General features: G+C 32.4%; 1 protein-coding gene across 1 annotated transcript; it reads right to left on the bottom strand.

The window, feature by feature from the left end:
• Positions 1–3,177: 3,177 nt before the first annotated feature.
• LOC143581100 (WD40 repeat-containing protein HOS15-like) lies at positions 3,178–10,941 on the bottom strand. The gene is made up of 14 exons (XM_077063964.1): positions 10,670–10,941; positions 8,977–9,122; positions 7,820–8,309; positions 6,934–7,022; positions 6,761–6,807; positions 5,697–5,847; positions 5,558–5,621; positions 5,310–5,468; positions 4,609–4,730; positions 4,453–4,527; positions 4,320–4,373; positions 4,152–4,225; positions 3,988–4,062; positions 3,178–3,487 (listed from the first exon to the last, which is right to left on the bottom strand). Exons 1-14 carry the CDS (start codon positions 10,728–10,730, stop codon positions 3,268–3,270), a joined length of 1,827 nt encoding a protein of 608 aa, XP_076920079.1. The 5' UTR covers positions 10,731–10,941; the 3' UTR covers positions 3,178–3,267.
• Positions 10,942–24,418: the final 13,477 nt, after the last annotated feature.

Here is a 24,418-nt window from a genome sequence, read left to right as displayed (position 1 = left end):
TTTAACGCTTTCAATGGCTACTTGAGAAGGTTACTAGTCATGTGGATGTAGAGAGAAATTGAATAATCGGGCTGTAAACCCCTAAAAACATATTCCCAATTTCTCTCTTCTTTGACCCAACCACCCATGACCCAATCTGACCAGGCCCGTTTAGATCGTTAAACAATGCAGTTTCAACGTTGAAATAAATTATTTTTTTGCACTATCACAACAGAATGGCTTATGCTTCACAATAAGCCTATATGTTGACATGTCATTTTGTTGGTTATTTCTACAACTACTGAAAGTGTTGTCACAATTTAATTATATTCTCAAGAACATTGGATTTTCCATTGAGTAAAGTAGGACAACTTTTGAGTGATGATTATTATTATTATTTAAGTGTGTGGGATGTGTTTAATGTATGCATTATTTATAATGTTGATTCAAAATAATTGCGGAGGATTGAAGATGGAGGTTGAAGTGGCTGTTAACCTTATAAATAAGGTATGATCAGTAATGTTATAAATAAGGTATGAAGTGGCTCCATTGTTATTTGTCATATTTGTTTTTTGTGGATTATAAATGTGATCTTTTATATAGGTTTGTGATGGTAAAAGGGGTATTGACATACGAAATAGGAAGAGGATGCTGAGGATGATGACGATATACGGTTTACAGTTGGCTTTACATGTTTTATTTAACTCATACCTGATAGTTACTATGTTAATACAACTGTAATATTGTGAGTCTTATAGTACCTAAAAGAATTTAGTTGTTTCTTAAAAAATACAGGTGTTCCTATTTTATTTAGCTATGTTAAAGTTTAAGTTTAGAATGTCCCAGCATTTGCATGATTATTTCTACAATATTTGAAAAAAAAGTAAAACACAAGCCCACCCATGCGCCACAACGCGGGGCAGGTGAAAGACTAGTTATTACTATAAGATACAAACCATCTAACTTCAATAGGAGAGGTGTGATAAAGACCTATATATTCCTAATACAAACCATCTAACTTCAATAGGAGAGGTGTGATAAAGACCTACCTATTCCTAACTTGAAGATAGTAACATGTGAGAATGAAGTTCTCCTTAAACTTCAATTCAAAAAACATGAACATATTATACATAAGAGGGGTAAATACTTATCAACCAATTTATCAAATAATAAGAAGTGATACTAAACAATTAACATAATATTATCTTAAACAAGTATTTTAAAAAATAATATAACATAATAATAAATTGGCAGGAATTTGATCCGAAATTTAGACCCTGCAGCCTATAGTCCAAATCTTTATTTCCCCTGCACCATTAAAATACAATTCTATCATATTGCCTACAAATTAAAATATGGACTACGCATGCTTAAGTAAAATAATTCTTTCAACCCACCAATTTAACAATTATTTGATTTTTGCTTGTTTTTCTCTTGCAAGATCACACTAGATCATCCCACATATTTTCCCATTGACAAAATCCCTAGAAAAGTCTTGAGAAGCATTATCTTGATCACTAAATTTATAAAATGAAAACAATTTCATACAATAAACAATATCACATAGTTTTTAGAGTTTTAACATCATTTGCATCAAGATCCCATGAGCCCTCTATATATTGTAAGTTGTAACTCTGTTACATAAGTGGAAATGGAAAGATAGGCTCCATTTGGGTTAAACAAGCTAGAATTTGATAATTAAATGTAATCCAACGCATAATATGACAAGTATAGAATGTCTTGTAATCTTTCAACTCATCACAATCTTGCATACCTTGATGTAGTGGGGTTGTTGAGGAAAGAACAAAACATTATACGAGTCATACAATATTAGATGAAGGAAATCTCCTTCATAAGTTTGGTGTAATGTGGTAGATAAATCTTGAATAGAGTTCTAATATGAGCAATCCTTAGTATGAACTCTTTCAAAGGTAAAAGGTCACCCAAATGACATTTTGGTAGCACATCCTTTATTTAAATGTGAAAGATCACCTTACCAAACTTGATCCCAAATTACATGAAGGAGTGTTTCTAGCACACTCCATCAATAGCAATGCCTACAAAGTATTAAAAAAAACATAGCTTGATAAAATGAAGAATCCCTATATATTTCCTTTAATGGAACTCTTCCTTAACCCAAAACAAACTCCATAGTTGAAGTAGGGCTATCATGAGTTGAGTTAGGCTCAAGGAATGGAATATATACTAAAAATCCGCTTTTGAGTATACAATGAATATGGATGAACTAACATTCTTTAAAATCCCATAAATGTCCATTCTTGGTTGAGTAGTCAAAGAAATGTCCATGAGAAGTAAAAATTCCAGGAATGTCCATGGTAACACCGTCGGTCCCTAGCCTTTTCTCTCTTACCCAACTTTTATATGTGCTCACCCAGTCATCAAGCAACACCTGTCAAGATTAACCTCGGAATCGACGGAACCACGGCCATCAAGCTAGGAGGTGACACTTTTTTGTTCATCATGGAATATAAAATCCATGGATATACATGAGGCCCCTACTATAAATTATCATGATAACACAACTTAGTGGTATGATTGGGAGTTTGTTTTATCTAATGACGACCATTTCATCGCTGTTCTAAGGAAAATATGAAGTATTACCACTCTGTAAAGGCTAGCGACGTCGTTTTTGTACATAAAGGTCAACATCAATCTTAGACTGTGATGCCTATTTTGTGCTATAATAATATGCAGTTGATGTTATTAAAGATTATGTTTTACATTCACAAGCCATAACATACTGTATTAAGATGTCATTTTTCAAAAGATTACATACAAAAGGATCATGCCACTTAAACATAAGGTTTAGTAATGAAAGAGCCCACCCCTTGGTCAAAGAGAACATGCATTCTGCTCAGCTTTCAATTATACTTATGGTTGTAAAAATCGCAAGGCACTGCCAACTCAAGTTCTGAGTACTCAACCTTAGTCGGGGATGACTCGCCGAGTACTCGGTCTAAATGAGGATTGCTCATTGAGTAATCGGTTATCGGCGCCTATGCGCGAATTCTACAACCATGATTATATCAATATCTCAATTAACCCTATTCCAACAAAACATGCACATCTATATAAATCTAATTCCCAAATAAAAACCAAATTATTAAAACCCATGGCACCAAAAACACCTATGAAAATGCAACTTTCTGCCAAGAGACTTTATACCAAACAAAATAGATGTTAAGGTTTCTAAATTATACCAAATTTCCTGCAACTAAACAAATGTTCTCATGATACACAAAGTCTCCACAAAATAATGAAAAACGATTACATTCGGAAGTCCAAGACAATAACTACATTATTTGAAAAGCACGCCCCGATCTTATCACCTTCTTTGTTCCAACAAACTTCAAAGATCCCACCACTTCCCATATATGTTTTCACTACCTTGGCTTCTTTCACAGACCAAATGTGCATGCATTTATCCAATGACCCACTTGCCAAATACTCCCCATTCGGGCTAAATGCAACAGAATATACCGGATCCCTTCATTCAAAATATAAAAAAGGCATTACAAAATTACTCGTTTACATATATCACATTACCAGAGAGTACTTGTGTTTGCGTTTTTAAAAAGGGCAGCAAACTTTTTTGGGTCAAGCTCTCTCGTTTAAATTAACACACGCATGCACACAAAGATATATAAATTATAATTTCTACTTTATGTGTGTATGTTCAAAAAAATAGTTTTTATTTGTTTTTATATATCAATGTGTAAAAAATACAACTTATTTTAATAAATGAGCTGATCCGAGCTTCCTACGAGCCGAGCTCGAGATCAGCATTTCAGCTCGTTAAGATAAACGAGCCGAACCAGATCGAACTGGCTTGTAAACGAGCCGAGCCCCCGTACCCAAAATGCGTCAAAATGATGACATGGCAGCTGGTGTCGCGAACATAAAAACAATAACTGGGTACATGTGCAAGTGCAGCTAGAATATGTGGGAATGATGAAAAAGCTATAATATTAATATAAAGCAATGTACCCATGGGCAACTAAGTTGTGAAGAAGCCTTCCTGTTTCCACATCCCATATCTTTATTGTAGAATCAAATGATGCACTGTTAAAAAATAAACATTTTAAAACTTAATATATGTAAGAAGCAAACAAATGGTATAAACATTTGAAAGAGGCATAGTTATTATTTACCTTGCTAACACTAAAGGCTGGTTAGGATTGTTAGTTCCGGGACCTGTGGGGCTCCATCTGATGGTATATATTTCCTGCAAATTAATATCAGAATGTTAAAAATCACATAAAACTAAAAAATGATTACAATATATAGAAAAAGTATTTAGCTATGGTGTGTCGGTGTACCTTTGTATGTTCCTTTAAATCATGCAGGTATGTATCCTGCCTCAAACTCCATATCTATAACCATAGTTGAATTAATTACTGTAAGTAATTAATTAAAATTTCAGACAAATCTGTTTAAAATATAAACAATCACCTTTGCAGTTGAATCATCTGAACATGAAGCCAAAAGTGTACCAGTAGGATCCCATTTGATTGCATTAACTTCACCCTGGATGCATACAAATTTCAAATATAAAAAAGTGTTGAGATATTTTTGCAAGAAAGTTAATAAAAAAATATATATATATACCCGATGCCCTGCAAAAGTTTTTATGGGCCGATTATCTCCAACTTTACACACGTAAATCATGTTGTCAGTCGAACATGTTGCAAACGAGACATTATTACGCCAATCAACATCAAGAGTAGGTGCTGCAATGATACAAGAAATTTTATATCACACACATAGAAATTAAGTTTAAAAATTATTAGAGCCAATATTATATACACCTTTGCAAATTAATATCAAATCTACCAATTTATAATATACTTCGATCTTCACATTTTCCTATTTCAATAAACATAATTTATAATATATTCATATGGCCCTACTCTCACTCCCGGCACTCCAAACTCTCGTATTGTAATGTGAGTTTTAACGAAAGGGTAAAAATGTCATTAGTTTGGTAATAGGTATATTAGATATTATGATTTTTTGTTGGGTAAATATGATATTTTACCAAATACTGAGGGGATATCAAATATGCCCATTCAAAATACTTAAAATTTCATATTTACCCATTTCAATTCAATACAATTTATAATATGACCACTATACCCTTCTCTACTCATATCCTACTGCAAATTTTAATGAAAATGTATAAATGTCAAACCTTTAAAAATTGGCATATTTAATATTACGATTTTTTTTGGATAAAGACTACATTATATAAGGTTTTGAGGATCATATATAGAAATTATCCCAAATTATTAAAACACATATAAACGCACCTGCATGAAATTCAAACTGTTGCTTCCATTCTCCGGTCTTAATATCCCAAACAATTGCAGTTTTGTCCACACTACCACTTAAAAGATAATCTCCTTTCTTGTTCCATTTCAAAGAAAATATTGGCCCTTTATGTTTTGTTAATGTACTTACAAGCTCACCTAAATATAACCAATGTATATAATTAAATAACCAATAAAGCAAAAATCCTCTTTTTCTCTTTAAATTATAAAAGAAAAAAAAAACTCACCATCTTTACTCCAGATTCTTGCTTGACCATCATACGAACCTGTTGCAAGAAGTGTACCCTCACTCTACATAAAATAGGGAGTGGATTATAAAAAAAGGATAGACAATTGTAGAAGTATGTAGAATATTCTAGAACTCACATTCCAGTCCAGTGTTGTTACATCTTTACTCTTATCATTTGTTCGACCTTTGTAATGCTTTAAAACCGCAACGTTTAAGGGCCCGTTTTGTGGATGTGAGCTACATAGTCCATCACCAACGGTCCAGATTCTAGCTGTCGAATCTCCTGATCTAAAAAACAAAAAAAAGAAACACATACATAGTTTGCGGGAAGTACGTTATAATAAACAAACGAACACAAAAAAAAAGCATTAGTTAAATGAGCGTACATGAACACATGTCTCTTTGGTTCAGCTGTGTTTGTGAAAGTTCGTTTACTTAAATTCGTTTACGTTCATTTATGTTCGTTAGTTTACGTTTGTCTAAGTTCGTTCTTTTATGTTCGCCAATATATTCATTTAATATTTTTTGACCATTAGAACTTAGTAGCCCTATAAAGATACGTTCAGTGAACAACTCATGAACCACTCGGTAGTAAATTCGTTAGGTTATGCTTCTCTAAGTTCGTTCTTTACGTTCGTTAATATATTCATCTAAAATTTTGGACCATTACAACTTAGTATCGCTTTAATAAAACAGGTCGTGAACCGTTCGGCGCGAAGATCGTTTATTGTTTATTTAATAAACGAACGAACATGAACACAAGCTTTTGTTCATTTATTTAAATTCGTTTACCTTCATTAATTTACGTTTGTTTTTCGTTTTTCTATGTTTGTTAATATATTCATATAAATTTGCTGGCACGTTACAGCTTAGTATAGTTTTAATAACTTTTAGGCCCAACACGTACTTTACTTTTAAGTTTTAACTAATTTTAGCTCAGTTATGTTTGTTCATCTATGTTCAGTTATGTTTGTTCGTCTATGTTCATGAACCGTTCATTTATACTAGTAATGCACGAACATAAACAAACATGGCCATGTTCATTTTCTTAACAAACGAACACGAACAAGAAAACCCTGTTCGTTTAGTTGTTCATAATTAGTCACTTATTCAGTTAAATTAAAACAGACGAACGCGAATATGCTCCGTTCACGTTCGTTTACAAGCCTATAATTTTTTTTTCAAAATATAATGCACACACCCGGATGCCAAAAGAGAGCCAGCTGGACTCCATGCGCATACAAAAACCTGCAAGAAATGGCTAAAATAGTCAATTTTACTACTATTTAAAGACTGTAAATACTTAAGTTTTATAACAAATATATATATATAAAAGTCGGTAAACTAAGTTTTAGAGACTAGGGATTTACAGACCTCAGAAGTATGTCCTTCTAAAACCGTCACATCCGAGTTAGGAATAAGAGAAGATATTGAATTGTTGTCAATTTCCATTGGATCTGGTTCTATTTCATATGTCAAGAAACATATAAATAAGTAACAATAAAGATGTTGGGTATAATATAAAGTAAATTGCATAAAGGTGTAACAAACTAACAAACTATTGTGTGATTTTTCAAAAGGTAATCATATAAGTTATTGAATCTAAAGAGCCACGTCAGCTTCAAGCCATAAAAGAAGTCAACATGGTCAAAGTTACTACTTTTTATGCAATTTGCCACCATTTATAGCTAGCTAACTATATAAGCCGGTCCGGCTAATAGCATGTACGGGTTATGTCACCGCACAAGGCCCATTTAAAAAATGGTTCCTTGTATACATACATAAATTATATACAAATGCAACTAGACTAAAAATCTCATGTAGCTCAGATGGTTAGCCACACTCTTTGCAATTTGGTCGAACCCAGGTTTGAAACCCAACTCATTCACTTTTCTCTGTTTGAAACCCAGCTCTTTCATTTTTTATTCTCACTAAAAAAAAAAAATTCAATAGTTGGTGGCCCATATTATAGAGTATATCTATATTTATGTATATTTTTTGTTTATGTGAAGATTTTTTATATATTTTATATATAGCTTTTTTAAAACAAAAGCCCATAACTAAATTTCAAAGTTCAAACCAAATAAAAAAAATGTATTTTCTTCTCGCACAGGGCTCGCGAGGTCCTATATATAGGGGCCCATTTTTTTATACTCGCGCAGGGCTCTTGAGATCCCCCGTATTGTCAAAGAGGGCTTTGTATATAAGCATCATCATGAAGCATGCATAATAAAAAAGTCAACACAGTCAAAGTTATTACCTGCCGAGGTCACGTTTTCTTCTTGTCTGACTTGCATTCTATCCTCAAGCGGGGCACCATCAAGATCCTGGCTTTTCTTTTCTTTTTCCTTTTGTCTAGCCTTATCTTTCTCTCTCTCTACTTTCTCTTTCTCTCTCTCCAATTCACGTTCTCGGTCCCGCATATGTTTTTCTTTTTCCTTTTCTTGATGAATTTCAATTTCCATTTTCTTCTCTCTTTCTCTAACACGCCGTTCCTTTTCTCTTTCTCTAACATGTTCTTGTTCGATTTCCTTCTCTCTCTCTCTAGAATGTTCTTTCTCCTCCTCTCTAGAAGCTTCTTTATCTTTTTCTCTAGACTGTTCTTGCTCCCGCTCCCTGCTGCCTTTGTTTTTAGCTTTTTGAATATTTTGTTTCTTCTCGTTTATCATTTGTTGTAGTTCATAAACGCTTTTAGTAATAAGATCGATCGGTTGTATGAAAGAGAAATCTTCATCAATATCTGATTCATTCTGAAGACCCAACAAATCCAATAGTCAAATATTCTTAGATAACATGTTACATGTAAGATCACATAGGTCTTTACACGAACTGAACTTAAACCGAACGGGGCATGTTCATGATTGTTCATTTTAACTTGAACTGAACAAAAGATCAAACACGACAATAAAACATATGGGTTTTGTTGTTTGTGTTCATTCGTTAAAAAAATGGATGTGTTCGTTTATGTTCTTTCGTTAATTGTATAAATGAACGTAAACAAACGAACATAATTGAATATAGATGAACAAACATAACTGAGTTTAACACCGATTAAAAATAATCGTGAACAACAGTATAATGGTCCTAAAAAATAAAAAAACACTAGACTAAACTGTTATGCGCCTAAAAATTTAACGAATATATAAACGAACATAAACTAACGAGCATAAATGAACATAAACGAATTAAAATAAACGCACGTTCAATAACAAAAATAAATAAAACAAGACACGTGTTCATCTTCATTCGTTTAATTAAATGAACAAAACAATTTGTTCATGTTTGCTCGTTTATTAGTTAAACGAGCATAACTAAACTTCCACACACCCCCCAGCGCACGGTTCACTGAACGTTTGGCTCGTTTACTGGACTAAGATTACATTCAATTAAAGTTATAAAAATAGTGCAGGTGCTTACACATGTTAGGTTTGCTTCAAGCTCAAGATATTGAATTCCTTTCTGCACAAATGTAACGAGAGCACCCGGTGGAACTAAATTTCCATCTATTGTACTTTTATTCAGTGCTGCCTCATAACCCAATGTGAAAGCGGTATGTGTGAAACCTGAAACAACCAAAGAAGTTTAATTTAATAATTCCAATAACTGTAGTAACTAGTAAGGATATAAAGGAGCAAGCCGCTTGTGAGCCACTCGAAATTCAGTCACTAAAAGCTCAAATCGAACATAGCTTAAAGTCTTAAACTTAAACAAGCTCGTCCTGAGTTCGAGCCTAAAAATAAGCTTGTTTAATCAACGAGTGCAAGGCCAAGCCTAAGAATAAGCTTCTTTAATAAACAAGCCTAAAAATACGCTTGTTTAATAAACGAGCCCAAACCCGAGCCTATAAATAAGCTTGTTTAATAAGCGAGCCCAAATCCGAGCCTAAAAATAAGCTTTTTAAATAAACGAGCCCAAACCCAAGCCTAAAAATAAATTTGTTTAATAAACAAGCCCAAACCCGAGCCTAAAAATAAGCTTGTTTAATCAACGAGCCCAAACAAAAGCCTGAAATAAATTTGTATAATAAACGATCCCAACCCCAAGCCTAAGACTAAGCTTGTTTAATAAACAATCCCAGGTCCGAACTTCACTTATCATGCCCAAGCTGGCTCCCGAGCTTAAGCATGCCTATTACTTATAACTTTTATTTAATGTATTGAATATATATTTGTATAATAACCAATATTATGTACAAAATTTATCATACAATAGCTAAATTATATATATTATGTTATATATAAAAATTATAGCTATAAATACATTTAACAAACAATTATACATGTACGTAAATTAATTAATAAATAATAAACGATCCGAGCCCCGTAAGCTGAGATTGAGCTTGAAAAACTATTCAAGAGCCGAGCTCAAGCTTTAGAAATAGAGTTGAAAACGAGCGGAGCTCAAAGCTCTAGATCTAGAAAGTTAAGCGAGTCAAGCTAGAGCTTAAACAAGCTCAGGCTTGGTTCCGTTTGTTCACACCCCTAAAATCTAACTAGGTTAAATAAAATTAAGCCTGGTAAAACAAGCGGGTCATACAGGTTATCTAACAAGTCAAAATTAGAGAAACAAGGGTTCATTCGCTCTATATGTTTCGGTTGTGACAGGTAGCGGAGGCGGTGCTCACAATCCCTTACAACAAACAATATCTATCCTTAATGAAAGTTCTGAGGAAAATGATTTGTGTTCATGAATATCGCCTCGAGTAAAACCTAAATCTTTAAAGAATGCCAGGCAATTACATCATACGCCTAAAATTACTACAAATACAATCTTTTCTCCACCGAAAACATTAGGTGAAAACTGGAAATTTGAATCATAATTCATACACAAAATTACCCAAAATTCAATTTTTAATCAAAGTTGAAACATCAGACCATTCTTAATGGAAAATCACATTATCATAAGTTCATAACCATTATTATATCATAATTCAAGCTCCGTAGATCATATAATGCTTGTTGCACCCTGAATTAGAAGCAAACCCAGTTAAAATATCATAAATTTGGTTAATTCAGTGAATTACCAAACCACAAGCACATAAAAAACCCAACTTTGCAAAAACCCCCAAATAATAAAACGATAAAAGAATGAAATTGAAGTAAGAAGAGACCTGATTCGTGAAGATAACGGTAGACCAAGTAGTTCAACTGTTGTGAATTGATGTTAATCATCCTGCAATTATCAGCATCAATTGCTTGAATTGAATTGTTGTGATGAAATTAATTTAAGGGTTTTGGAGTGAGTGACTGAGGGCTTATTATAAAAAGGGGGAAAACCCGATTTGAGTTTTCGGGTTATTATGAAAACCATTTTATAAGAGGGCATATTACAATTTCGATATCTTTGCATTAAATATACAATGGATAATTACCCGACAAATATCAAGAGTAAATGTATGATGGGTAATTGCCCGACAAATATCAAAAGTATTGAGCGAGCTATGGGACAAAGTTTTACAGTCGGATATGAGAATGAGATTCGCATTCCATCTTTTGTTTGAAATTCAAATATGGAAGATATATTTTGGTCTTATCTTTACAACTTTTTTAGTTTACATTTATTTGTTGAATTCTTATTCAATTCCGTTACCTTGCATTAAATTGCATTAAATGTATATGACGGTAATTATCCGACAAATATCAAGAGTATTAAACGAGTTATGTGATAAAGTTTTACAATCTAATATGAAAGTGAGATTCGTATTCCATTCTCCGTATGAAATTCAAATATGGGATATGTTTTGGTCTTATCTTTACAATTTTTTTTAGTTTAGTCCATTTGTTGAATGAATTCTTATTTTCGTAGTCAATTACCAAGAAATTTGATGAGATAAGGTAGACTAGACTAGAGTCACTAGACGAACCCGAGCTGTAAGTCCAAAGCCCGAAGCACCCAGGAGAAAGCCCAATACAACCGGCCCAACTCATGTTGGTTATAGACATTTAATTCAATGCAAGGTCTTCAAAGTTACATTTTAGTCATTCTAAAAATTACAAAAACATACCAGCTGCTTTAACTAGGGAGGTGTTTGGGATTATATTTTTTTGTTAAAAGTTAATAAGTTAGAATCCTGACTTATTAACTTATGACTCACAGTGTACTTATAATAAATTACAAAACATATTATTAGCTTATAAACCTTTTTTAGAAAGCGAGAACTGTGGTTTATGTCCTCGTGGCTTGACCAAATGTGTGGTTTTAGTCCAATAATTTCAACTTTACGGTTTTCCTCCAATAGTTTTGTTTTCACTCACAATTAAACTCGGCCCACTAACCCCGTTAACTCTAATCGTTAAACTGATGTGTGCCCCTCACACGAGGGGAAATTTTGTTCTTAATTGGTTGTGTAATCGTTTGGCCCATTTATCTACCAAATGTGCCATTATCGAAGCCACCAGAGATGAATCGTAATCCTCGTTTGTTCTTGTAGGGTTTGTAGAAGACGAAAGAATGAACGACGAAGATTAAAAAGGCATTTGGAAATTAGAGATGAGTTTATTTGGGGAGAAAAAAGACAAAATACCCCTCACGTGAGGGGAAGTTGATGGGTTTAATGACCAAAGTTAACGGGGTTTGTTTGGTCGGTTTTAATTGCAAGTGAAAACAAAACAATTGAACGAAAACCGCAAATTTAAAACTATTAAACTAAAACAACATATTTGGTCAAACCGCAAGAACGAAAACCCCATTTCTCTCATTCTAAAAAGTTATTAAGTTAAAAAGTAGCTTAAATAAGCAATCCAAAACACCCCCTAAGCACGCACACATTACAAGTTTTTCAAAGCTACGTATTAACCCCTCTTAAAATTACAAAAAAATATCGATCCACTTTAATTAAACCCACCATTTAGACTCTGGACTTTTTCATGTCTTTTTTTCTTTCTTTTTTTTTATTTAGCAAATCATAGGTATACAAGTTTCCGATTTAGGCTTATTCTTTGTTTTTCGTTTATAACTTCATAATATGATGTTTTATAAATTAGAAATATACATTTGCGACGTATATAGTTGTGAATTATTCTTTTAAATTTAATATGTCACAAGCATTGTTTTTAATTAATATAAACCAGCATTCTATGCCCGTGCTAGCAGCAGGTGTGACACCCGGCTAAAAATTAGCCTAAACCGCGACTAATATAATCTCGATTAGCAATAAAATTACATCATTATGAAAAAAAATCTCCTTTATTAGTGATCTAGACGTTTCAAGGTCAACAAAAAGTGCAAAAATCGTCACGTAACGAGTCTGACGTGGAATAACCTCGGGTAACGAGTCAAAGAGTAAATAAATCCTTAAAGAGGCTAAATAATCTCGAAAAGTTAAAATACTTATTAAAGTAGTCGAGACAATATATAAACTTAATTTTAGAAGACTCGAATCGCAAAAATTGCAAAATAAGTAACCGAGTGTCGATGGACGACCCGGTAAGGACCCAACGTCAACTATTTCCAAAAATTAATTTCTTAGGCTTGTATTATCGAGAATCCAATTTCGTTCAAAGTCTGACAAAAATTATTAGAAACGGAATTCGTTTGATCAGCTAAAATTCGTTAGACGTTAAAACGGAAACTTAAGATTATTGTTTAAAAGCCCACATTTTTCCCACCCTTTCCCCTTTGGTGGGGCCCCACCCCTTAACACCTCATCAAAACCACCTCCTTCATTCTCCAATCCCCGATCACCAAATCACCACACCAATCATTAACACCTTCTAGAAGGTGTTGTGTTGTACCAACCCCACTCCTCCACCTCTAACTCTACTAACACACTCACAACTCTACACACTCCTTCTTTCTCTCTATATATATGACTCACACACACACACTCTCTTCACACACAAATTCAAATCACAAACACACATACATAAACACACACAATCAATAATAAAAAATTATGGAGATTTAATCAAGAAACAAGAAAGATCAAACAAGATGGGAGGAAGATTAGGAAGAAGTATCATCACACTCACACCTATCTCATACTCATTTTCATTCTTAGATCCTCAAGAACACAAGTAAGTCATGTTTATAAGTTAATTTTTATGGTTAATTTGGTTAGATTAGGTGTTCTTGAGATTGAGATTGAACTTGAAAGTTTGAAATTATGGATATTGATGTGTGTGTATGTGAGCCGTATGTATGTATGTGTGTGTAAGAGGATGGATTAAACCCACTTATACATACATACATACATACATTCATCTTGAAGTTCATACTTTAGTTGTTAAGATTGATTAGAAACATTGTTGAATATTTGATAATCATGGATGAAATTGATGTTTGAGTTTGATGTTAGGAAGAATTTTTGGTTAGTTATTGATAAAAAGGATTGATAATATGGACATGGATAATTGAGAAATTGTTGTTAGAGATAAACAAAACAAGAGTTTGTTCATAATTGAAATTTGGTGATTTTTGGGTTTTGGATTAATTATGGATTTTGGATGGATCGATGAATCAAAAGTGATATGGAATAACTTAATTGAAAGTAAGAGATGTTATATGCTAGAATTAATAGTTGGAACTTGGATATTAACAAAGATTGTTAAAATTACTAAATAAGGAAACTTTAATTTAAGAAAAGTTGAAATTTGGATTTTGATGTGAACACTTGTAATGAATGTGATCAATATGCGATTAATGGCAACTTGAAACTAAGATAGGATGCATGATTAAAGGATTGATTAGCTAACACAATAATTGAATTAGCAAACAACTTACCAAAATAGGAAACTTTATTAGTTAAACACTTAGGAAATTCATGATCTGATTGGTTAATGAACTACTTGAACTTATACATAAATGATATGATTTGAACTTGGGCATTTAGGTATTAATATGATATTTGTTCATATAAAAATAACAAGCTTAACTAGTAACATTGTTAAGGTAATATAAAATACGAACCAGGAACCGAAAAACTCGATTAAAGTATCTTATGAACATATATAGTCAAAACTGCTATTTATGGTAAATTATATGTTATTATATGTGTGTTTAGTTCATAGTATGATTAATATAGACTTGTGTAATTTATTTGACTCGTCGATAACTTAAACGGTCGAAAAATCGGCTTTTTAAGCAAAACCGACACAACTATTAGGGACTGTTTTATAACAGCCCCTAAAGTGTTAAAATACCCATGTATAACATAAGTTAATACATGAGAAAAGGACAAGATGATAATAATTAGTCCTAAACGGTTCGTGTCGCGAAAACCGACACGAAAACGTTAAAAAGTTGCTATTTTAAGAAAATATTAACAAAAATAAAAATAATATATTTACAAAAGTAAACTTGTAAAACTTGACTAATATCTATGCAACAAGTATTTTCCATAACCTATAAGTTAAATTTTAAACGAGAAACCGAAACAACGCATTTTAAGCATAAAACCGACAAAACCGACGAAACCGTCAAGTTTTGTGAAAGATAAAAGATTAATATTTTCTTGAAAAATTCCAGCAACTGAATCTAAAGTTATTTTCTTATAATTTAATTGTTTATTAATTAATTTAATAAATTAATAGCTAACAGAAAACCGAACTATGTGTACTAGCTTATGTGTTTATGTGCTTATGTGATTATGTGAATACTAGAATAAGACTTATAAAATAAAAAGAAGTTTTGTATAAAAACTAAAATCAAGTTTTTATTAACAAAACGTGTTCTAATATAGGACACTGGATTTTCGGAAAGGCTACAAGACAGTGAGTTTCTATATCGAACCCCCCCTCGATTTTTAACTGGAAATGTTTTCGAAACGATATTTAAATGTGTTTTGGGGGGGAAGCATATTCTTTATTACATATTATTTTCGTTAATGTTTTTCTTTAAAAGGCGTTTTATTTTACAAATTGGTGTATAATGCGGGATGAGTCTAGTTGGCTAAATAACTGTTAACCGAATTCGTAAGGGCACAGAAATATGGGTAGATCTATCGGGGTGACGCCCCCCCCCCCCCACTTCCATTCGCGTTGGGTTAAAAGTGGGTATATTTTGAGTATGGTATGTTTCGAGTTATCAACTGAGATGTCATACGCAATGTTGTATTCTTTGCTCGTCTACAACAGCTCAATTTGTTTAAGAAATGAAATGCCTATTGTTTTGTGATGTAATGACGGTAGATCATTACACACACGGATTGGTGATATAATGGCGGTAGACCATTATACACTGGATATTTTGGGTATAATTCGGGGTGTAGTGACGATTACACACGAATTGATATCAGATATAATGACAGAAGATCATTATATCGATGTTGTTTTTGATTCATATATATATATATAGACTATTTTATTATAAAGGGAAACTCACCAATACATTGGGTTGATCGATATTTTAATATGTTTTTCAGGTAATTAAATGAAGTATGGAAGCTTCACGAAGAGTGCGGGAAAATAGTGACGTGTGTTGGAATGAAAAATGTCGACTTTATGTTGAACTTATAATTTGAATAAAAATCGTGTAATAACTCTGATGGTCAAATAAAGTTCAACCTTCGTTTTGAATGTATACTTAAATGTGATTGGCTGAGACGACGTCTGTCACCACCCGAATGACTTAGTCAAAGTCTTCTGCTGTATAAATTAAGGTTTTCGGGGTGTGACAGCAGGTATATTAATTTTTTCGGCATACCTAGTCGTGAATTTTGGTTGTACTATATTTCGAAATGTTGATTCAATGTGGATATTAGATTTGTAACGTTATTATAAAAGATAAATTATATGTAACTGCATACTAAAATTAGCATATGCTTGAAACATTAAATAACAAAAGTCTTAAACGTGAATACAAAAACATATAATGACAGCTATCACACCTGCGCAGAATTTTAAGATATTAAGGGAACGAAGCGTAAGAAACCACAAATTAAAAAAAAAGGTTGGTAAAAAAAAAAAATAGTAGGAAGTTAAAAAAACGGAAAACCAACAAAAAAAAAGTGTGATAAAATGGATTTGAATTCTGATGCCTAGCTAATAGGATCTACATTAGGCTAGGTCCAAATGATGTGGCAAATGAATGAACTTTTGATGCCAAATTTCTCTTGGTGGACGTGGAGCTGATACAAACCTCTCTTTCTCTCTCATGCATATATAATAATATTTTTATTGGATTTGTAGAGATTTGTTGTTGTAGAATAAGTGTGAGGTTTTTGAAAAATGTCTGGAATATGATGTGACGGTTTGTGCAGCTTTGTTGTTGTACGTGGATGCTTTAAGAAACTCCATAGATCAAGTATCTAACCAACCACATTGCATAACATTTTCTAATCAAAGACCACCAACATATATGACTGTTCTTGCGGTAGAAGACGCGCGCTATCAGTAGTGACCGGTAGGTTAATTTCATAAGTATTTCACTTTCATACAAAATATGTATGCACATAAAAGTAAAATCAAAGAAAGAAATAAAAATAAGCAAGCAACCACCACATGTCACATGGCATAACGGGCAAGTAAACCAGTCCAAGTTAATGACTGTTCACACAATTGTAAATGTTAGATACTAGCATTGTTCGCGCGTTGCAGCGGTGCAATTTTTGTGTGACTACAAATGTCGTCTACATCAAATTTGGAATGTGCAATTATTAAACAACGGACCACTATGGAAATGATATTGGTACAACAAAACTATTTCATTATTATGATAATTAGGTTATTGACCCGTGTACGACACGGGTGGAAATATAGAAATCGTTAAATACACACATATAATTTCAAACGACATATTTTTTTTGAATTACTTGAAGTCTAATTTCGTTGCACGTAACATTCTTCTAGTCAATATTCTAAATTAAAAACATGCATACTACACGTGTAAGGTAGACCCGCGTAGTACACGGACGGAAATATAAAAATCGTCAATTAAACACGTATGCTATATATTTGACTGGATTGTACATGTATTTGTAAGAACAATTTTTTTACTTAAATTTTTTGTTTTAGTATTTATATTAAATTGGAGGGATACAAAGTTATGGCAATAATAATGATACGATTCGGGTAAGATAATGAAACGGAAAGAACACGAGAGAACGATAAACTTCAAATAACAATTCGTCAATAATAATCAACCAACAAAAAGGATAAATCTATGAGGTTTTTGAAGCCCAACCAAGAGACAAATCTCTAACAAAAGATAAAGATAAATCCCACAATTAACGATAGTTTTGAAACTTAAATATGAAATTGAACTAAACTGAAAAAAAATGTTCAGGTCTTCACGTGTTGCTCATCCAGAATCTGCCACTATCTGCCACTGGGCCATAACCCGTATCTGGTTCCTCGGACGGGTCTCCAAACAGGTCAGTTGCAATATTGTATATTAGTAACATATTGCAAACGCTAATATATAAACTGAAGCGATTGGCAAATCCTAAAGATCCAAACCATAAATTAATAAAGCAAAGCATTTAGATCCAACCCATAAATTTAAAAAGCTAAGTAAATTGGCATCGATTTAAGATTTATACTATCGTTTATAGTAATTTTCTAAACTTATTGTGAACCAGTTGCATTAAATATGAGTCAACATAGATCTAATGTTGGCATCAACAATTGCAATACTGAACTAAAATCTTGCATCATGCCTATAGAAAATAAAATAAAAATTTGTAAAACCCAAGCATATATCCTTTAGTCAATAAATAATAAACTTTTAGGAAGCTTTCAATAGACGTGAATCAGTTTAAATAATAAACTTTTCAATATCAATAATCAATAAACAAATAAGCTAAAGAATCAATCAACATAAATAATATTTGATAATGGAATAAAACCTTAATTAGACCTAAATAATAAACTTTTAACATGTAATCAAGAATCAATAAACCAATAACATACAACAGAAAAACCAATAATATACCTTCAAAACGCTACCTATGTAACATTCCATGGATTTACAAAAAGTACCCCTGCCCCAATAAACTGTTTAAAGTAAACTCATACTTATAAATCTAGCATTTCAATCGGATATATTGAACATTGGTGAGCAGGATACATGTGTGACATGTGAGTTTCACTTACTTTCACTCATGTTTGAGTTCTTGCCTAACGACTGCAATTGAAGAACGCTCGCTTTTGGTTGGAAGACTAAATCAAGTGTTGTGCGAGACCTCTAAACCACCATCAATCAAACATGTTGGCATCACCATCTGTTCATCATCATCATCATCATTATCGAACCCATAACCTCACCAGGTTCTACACCTATTAACATTAGTAGTAAATTTAAAAATACTCTAATAATAATAATTAGTTAATAGAAACAAATTACAAAAACACTTATTACATACTTTATTATCATATCTTATCATATCTACTGAGTTAGAATTAGAACATTATGCTTCACACAAAAAAGTATTATCAGTTTTAAGTCTAGGTAGGAACCAATAAACATTGAATCTTCATTTTACTTTATACCCGTGCCCGGACATTTTAATGTCATAATGACAAGTATTTTCTTCTTTGGATTATAAACAAAAACATCATATATTTATAAATTTAAATAAAAAACACAAATAAAATATGTATGTTCTAATGGACCCGAACAATTCTAATTTGTTGCCCTACTGGCCCACTTTGTCACCAATTTCCTGGTTAAATCACCAAAGTGTTACTCATTACTTAATTAAAATATGATTGCAGGATATGGATCAATCCTTATTAGATAGTAAAACAATGTCATGATATTGAAAAAATTTAAACAAAGAAACTTACTGAAACTATAAAATGCCTTAGATGAGGAGCCTTTAGAGGGAGCCCACTGATTATCAGATTCTTAATCATCAAGTGCATCGTCAAGCAAGTCACAAACTTACAATCAGAGCAGTAGTAATCTACATGTTAAAACAATAAAGAGTTCAAAATCTTTAACACAAACAGTAACTAAAAAAGATCAAATTTTACCTTGATCTTCATTCATAGTTCAAACCAATCATCTAGGCCATATATAATAACCTATAATTATGATCATATTCAACTCCACCAACTGGATTAACTTAAGAACACCCAAGTTATCATAATTCAAAGCATGATTTATATGATCAAACTAATGAAATTGGAAAGAAGTTACTTCCAGTATTGGCATTAAATTCTTGTGGTCAAACTACAATTCAAAACAAACATGAAATTCAAAATTCTACACCATTAGGGTTTCGATTTCCTATTCTAATGTCAAATTATGGTTTATACAATGGATTAAATTAAACAAATCAAGCATATAGCATATAAAAAGGCAAAATAAATAAAATACTCATAGAATAAACAACCATGAAAACAACAACAAAAGCGATACATCCCTTTAGACTCAAGTCATAATTTCAAATCATTTTGTTCTAAATCAGTAAAGTGACGATAATTTCAAGCCCATATCAAAATCACTATTAAGAAAACTGTTTTTGGCCAAATATGCTTTATATACGTATAGTAACCAAGCGGTTGACTTTATGCATAAAACAGTAGTAACAGGTTATAACGAGTTGAACTCAAAACTGAAAATTGTTATTTATCGTTGACGGACACATAACTTGATGGTTGAAATTTTTTTATTTATAATTAATTATCTATGTAACCAAATAGAGCAACATAAAACTAAAAAAAAAGTAACTATATTGAATCAAAGAAAATGTTTGTCACCTGTTGTACCTAAAGGCGTGACACTGCCATCATTTCTAGGATAATCTTCACCAGAACAAAACTGATCACCGTGAGAGAGTTGACAACGAAAGACCTTAACATTTGATAATAGGAAAATAGTATTGAAAAAGAGAATAAAAAAATCACACATTTTAATAAATTGAATCAAAACATAATACCATTTATATTTAAGAGTGGTGTTTTCATTGTTCATGTTGGTAAAATAAATACAATTTCTTGAAAAGGAAAGTACTGGGATGCAGAATTACACAAGGGTAAAGATAAAAGTTTACCAAATGAATTATTTACAGAAGATTTGTGCTTACAAAAATGTATTGAATATTTCATTTCATGTTCATCTAAATATTTCAGAAAAAAATACTCTAAATCCGTAGTACGTTCAAAAGCAAACCTGTGTATGCCAGTCGATAAGAATACCATACATTTCCTGTATAATGTCATGTTACACAATAAGTGGATATAAATGTTGAAACTAATTGATAATATGAAAAGTTTGACTTGATTGATTTATCAACAACTAAAATAATACCTCTGTCACGCGTAATTTATTAAATATTTCAGCTGCATATAAGGTGGACATTATGTCAAGAATATTTTGATAATTTGCATCCTCCACTTTGTTAATAATATGTATATTTCCTGCACAATGAAATGATTGTTTAAAATATTAAACACCACGGATTATGATATTGGTTTACAAAAAATTGAAGATGATATGTTAAAATAAATCTGCTTATTAAGGGGGATTATATAATATGATTTAAATCATAAAAATTAGTTTACAAATAATAACCAAATATAGATTACAAATAATTAAGCAAGAATTTAAATTTTTAATGATATCGGTTATCATATAATTCGTAACTGAATGTTTGACTTAACACTAATTTTTCGATAAAGAATTAAAAAGGAATGTTTAATTTTGGCATTCATTTTAAGAAAAATTAATTTCCAGAAATAAAACAATTATTCATTCAATATCCGAATAAAACTCAAATGAAATTGACCAACATTCAAATAATTGATATTCAAAATAAAAAATTCCAAAAGTGTCAAATTACATTTCTTAGCATATACCTATAAACGAAAAAATAATAACTGTTAACTTGCTATCGAGATATTACCAATTAACCAAAAACATGAAACAAAATCGGAACGATGGATGCCCAAATCATTATCAATCGTTAATGTTAATATACAAGCAATAAGTATATAAATCATATTACATACCTTGTCGAGAACATCCAACGATGACTTATAAATGCTTTTAGAATCAGTTACACATTAAAGATTGAATATTTAACAAATACCATAATTGCCCGAAATAATCATAGGAAACATATCAATATGAATCAATTAAATAAGATGGCCTATTCATGTTTACAAAATTATACAAACTAAGTTGAATTTGAATTCAAATTGAAATCCGTAAAAAATTGTTAACTTATAGTAATGATATGAATTAATAAAAATCAATTACTGTTAATGAAATTTGGAAACAATTACAAATTAAACAATTTAAAATACTAAGAAATACCATAATTTATTAAGAAACATATCAATTAACAATTACACATTAAACATTACACATTAAACATAGGAACATATCAATTAACAATTCAGCATAATAACCTAAGAATGTAAAATACTAACCTAGGTTAATAATCTAAAATATAGGTTAATTTTTTTTACATATAATGTAATTGAAATGCAATTGAAATTTCGAATCAAATAAACAGTAACCATTAACCATGGAAAACATATCAATTAAATATTAAACATAGTAAGCTAAGAATGTAAAATAATAATCTAGGTTAATATGTAAATATAATACTAACCATTGATGTGAAGATACTAACCTAAGAATGTAATACTAACCATCGATGTGAAGATCTGATTATCAATAGTCATGGATCTTCTGAAATCGTTTAACAGAAAGAATGAAATCAATCGTTATTATCAATTAACGGACGGTTCGTTTTACCGTTGATGGCCCGATTTATAATCTGATATCCGGTGGCGATTTTATATGAAGAACCGAATTAAATCATTATCCGATTGATATCCAATAATGGCCGATTGAATGGAGGCTTTGGTTGATTAGTTTAAACGGTTTAGTATGAAAGAGAGAAAATTGGAGAAGAAAATAGAATTGACTTGAAGAAGAAAGAAAATAAAATTGGAAACCGGGTTTTAGGGATTGATGGTAACAATAAATATGTTAATTAAGTATTTTAAATATTAGTATTTTTGATTTATTTTATTGGTAAGAAAAATAGAGAAGTGGGAGTTATATTTGGAAAATAATGAAATCATCCAATAGGAAGGGGCGGGCCATGTGACGGCAAAGTAATTTGTTTTAATAGTATAGTAGGATGTAATGTAAGAGAAAAAAGAGTATGGTAAGCCGACAAATTTCCCCGTTTAATGTGAAAAATAAATGTAAATTTAAAAAGGGGTTTATTGAAACGCATCAAATTCAAATGGGTATCCGTTAATTTGAAGATCCTCCAATGAATGTTGTAAATTTAGAACCGACGGCAGCGGGTAGCGACGGCGAAACTGTAAATCGATTGATTAACCTCGAATTGCCGAAACTGTAAATTGATTGATTAACCTCGAACACGAACGACTGTTGAAGGGTTTAAACATTGATGGTAACGAAGACGGAGGTTACACCGGTTGATGAACATCAATGACATGGTTTCGTGATATCTAGGGCCCGATGTACAGATATCAGTGACGGCAGCGGCAGTTCTTCAATACAAATCAATATCCGGTTGTTGCGTTGTTGCGTGTGATGCTTCGTTTCTACCGTCGGTGATTCGATTCACCGATCGTAATGCAAGATATATATATATATATATATATATATATATATATATATATATATATATAGGGCTGTTCCGAAGAGATGCGACGGTTGCATGGCGATTGTTGTGACTATTTTTTTTACCGACGCCGGTCATGTTAATATCTTTGACGGTTTAAATACTCTAAAATATTAAATTTAACAGACTCCTTGCTAAATGTGCTTGAAAGATGGTTGAGGAAAATGGTCGGATTTGGGGGGGTATATATAGGTTTGGGATAGTGGTAGTTAACGGTTATAATTTTGACGGTTAAAATATGGTTATATTCATGAAACGACACAACGGTGGTTGATAGAATAGTTTTCTTGTTATTTAAAGGTGTTTTGAAAAGCACCATGTTATGTATATAGAGATAATTGATACCACTATAAATCTGAAGAAACGTGGATCTACTCACTGGTAGCAGATCTACTTTCCTCGGGTGTGATTATACTATTTCACCGATGGTTCTTCTGGATCTGTGTTCTTCCACCTACAAAATGAACAGCGCCGTTACTTACCCCTCAGAAAGGGACGGAGGGGTCCTCTTTGGGGTAACCCTCCGGCGTGAGAATAAGTATATGTAGGAGAAGATGATAATGTGAGAGTAAGGGAATTTTGGGAAGTATTGCTTAAAATGCTGAATACTGTATGTTACTCTGTATGATTGTGTGATTGAATATGCTTCAATGTGAATCAATGTGTCTGTAACTGTGTACGTTATAATGTATTTATAGTGCTAGGGTTTCCACTGATTGAGATGAGACCAAATTAGGGTTTTGTTGGCCTCCTCCAATCGATTTGCGCCACGTGTCCCTGGAGACACCTGGTGCTTTTTCATTGGTTATGATCACGTGGTAACCCATGAGTCATGCTGAGCTGTCCACCTTTCATTTAGCAGCTGTCAACATCAGCATATCCTTATTCCTTAAAAAGATGCCTTCTGGAAGGTTGTCTGACGTGCACAATCAAGGTTGCCCCAATCCTGATTTGGATAAGGACGAGGTTGATTATGTGCACGTGTGATATGCGCCCATCCTGAGGATGCGCGAGGTCTTCTCTTTATTCTCACGCGCAGATATTTCATGCGCAGATGTGATACGCACAAGCATGTAATACGCGTCACGCGCGGATGCCCCACGCGCATGGGTGGGCATGTATGATGCGCGAGCATGTGATATGCGCCGCGCGCGGATGCGCCACGCACGATGTGATATGCATAAGCATATATGATGCGTGAGCATGTGATACGCGCGAGCATATGTGATGCATGAGCACATGTGATGCGTGAGCATATGTGATGCTTGAGCATATGTGATATGTGCAAGCATGTGATGCTTGAGC

The sequence above is a fragment of the Bidens hawaiensis genome, unplaced genomic scaffold, assembly GCF_021521415.1.
Source record: "Bidens hawaiensis isolate Kalapana, Puna unplaced genomic scaffold, B.hawaiensis_p1.1 tig00030808_1, whole genome shotgun sequence".
NCBI classification, from domain to species: Eukaryota; Viridiplantae; Streptophyta; class Magnoliopsida; order Asterales; family Asteraceae; genus Bidens; species Bidens hawaiensis.
Note: the sequence above shows the minus strand (reverse complement) of the source record. Positions and strands in the feature narration are given on the sequence as shown.

Bases quoted from the DNA above. Each gene is read 5' to 3' on its own strand.
- LOC143581100 (XM_077063964.1), bottom strand. From the start codon at position 10,730: ATGATTAACATCAATTCACAACAGTTGAACTACTTGGTCTACCGTTAT. The intron at 4,731-5,309 runs GTGCGTTTATAT...GTATCATTGCAG, and splicing joins ACAGTTTGAATTTCATGCAG to CACCTACTCTTGATGTTGAT. The intron at 4,528-4,608 runs GTATATATATAT...GTATGCATCCAG, and splicing joins AAACTTTTGCAGGGCATCGG to GGTGAAGTTAATGCAATCAA.